This window comes from Stegastes partitus, unplaced genomic scaffold, assembly GCF_000690725.1.
Source record: "Stegastes partitus isolate 25-593 unplaced genomic scaffold, Stegastes_partitus-1.0.2 Scaffold895, whole genome shotgun sequence".
NCBI classification, from domain to species: Eukaryota; Metazoa; Chordata; class Actinopteri; family Pomacentridae; genus Stegastes; species Stegastes partitus.
In genome coordinates this window covers 1-1225 of record NW_007578626.1, presented here as the reverse complement: position 1 = coordinate 1225, position 1225 = coordinate 1, and the positions used below count along the sequence as shown (strand labels likewise).

The 1225-nt window shown below is 44.6% G+C and overlaps 1 protein-coding gene across 2 annotated transcripts in view; it reads left to right on the top strand.

Annotated features, from left to right (window-relative positions):
- cdk10 (cyclin dependent kinase 10) overlaps positions 1-955 on the top strand; it is a 10903-nt gene extending 9948 nt beyond the window's left edge. For both annotated transcript variants that reach the window (XM_008293564.1, XM_008293563.1), the window contains 2 exons: positions 163-215; positions 296-955. In XM_008293564.1, the coding sequence (XP_008291786.1) occupies positions 163-215; positions 296-390 (148 nt within the window). In that variant the 3' untranslated portion in view covers positions 391-955. The remainder of the gene's footprint in view (positions 1-162; positions 216-295) is intronic.
- The last annotated feature ends 270 nt before the right edge of the window (positions 956-1225 follow it).

Genomic DNA, 1225 nt, shown 5'->3' with positions numbered 1-1225 from the left:
AGCTCTCAGCAGATGTTGGAGCGTCTCAGTGAGCTGTAGGACATGAAACAAACCAGAGCACCTGTCATATTAACGTTCATACGTGATCGGTCACTGAAGACGTGTTCTGGTGTCTGATACGTGAAGCTGTTGGTTTAAACTGATCCTGTGGTTCTGATCCAGAGCGACCGCCAAAGACTGTCTGGAGAGCTCCTACTTCAAGGAGAAGCCTCTGCGTGAGTACACCTGTCCGTCCTCCTGTGTGCTGCTCGCCTCCTGCTCACCTGTTCCTCACCGTCTCTGTTCTGGTCTGCAGCCTGTGAGCCGGAGCTGATGCCCACGTTCCCTCACCACCGCAACAAGAGAGCAGCTCCTCCAGCAGAGGGCCACGCCAAGAGGAGCAAGGTGTGACGAGGTGGACCTTCAGACTTGAGCCTGGTGTTACTGAACCAACCAGCTGGAGTCACTGCTGGACCCAGATGGTCCAGAACGCTGAACTTAATGCAGATGTTTGAGGTTTTCTAAACGCTGCAGGTCTGATGGAGGCGATGTGTGCAGAACCGTGGACTGTAGAAACTGTGCAGAGAAGAAGAACCACTGGAGGCTGGAGCTTGTTGGTGTTCTGAACATGAACAAAGCTCTGGTGGTTACACATCCTGAACAAGATGTGATCACATGACAGGAGAACATCTGGTAGCTACAAACATGGATCTCATGATGGAGCCATGTCTCAGAGAAACGCTGAGACAGTCTAAAAACATCTTCATTATGTCAGAACGATAACTGATGATTACCAGAAAAGATCTCAAATGTTTGTCTCATAGTTATAAACTCTGATCTGGTTTTATCACAAAAACAAACAAACGACCTTATAGGTTGAGTTTCTGTCACATGATTATAAACTCTGATCTTATTTATGTAGAAACATCCTGCAAAAAGATTAATGACCATTAAAAACATCTCATTCATGGAGAAACTTTCTTGTCATTATTAGTTTGTCTCATAATTATAAACTCATAATTAAAGGCTAAACACGTTTTCATGATCAATTATCTCGATTAGGAGACGCTCATAAGTAGTTAATAAATCCAGTTTATGAGAAAAGTTCTCACATTTAGAATAAACACAGACTTTTCTCTCATAGCTACATGAAAACAAGAAGAGACGTCACATTTATGAGGACGATCACTGGACTGTAATTATCTGTAATTAAAGCCGCAAGCGGCGATGGACGGGTCCTCGCCCT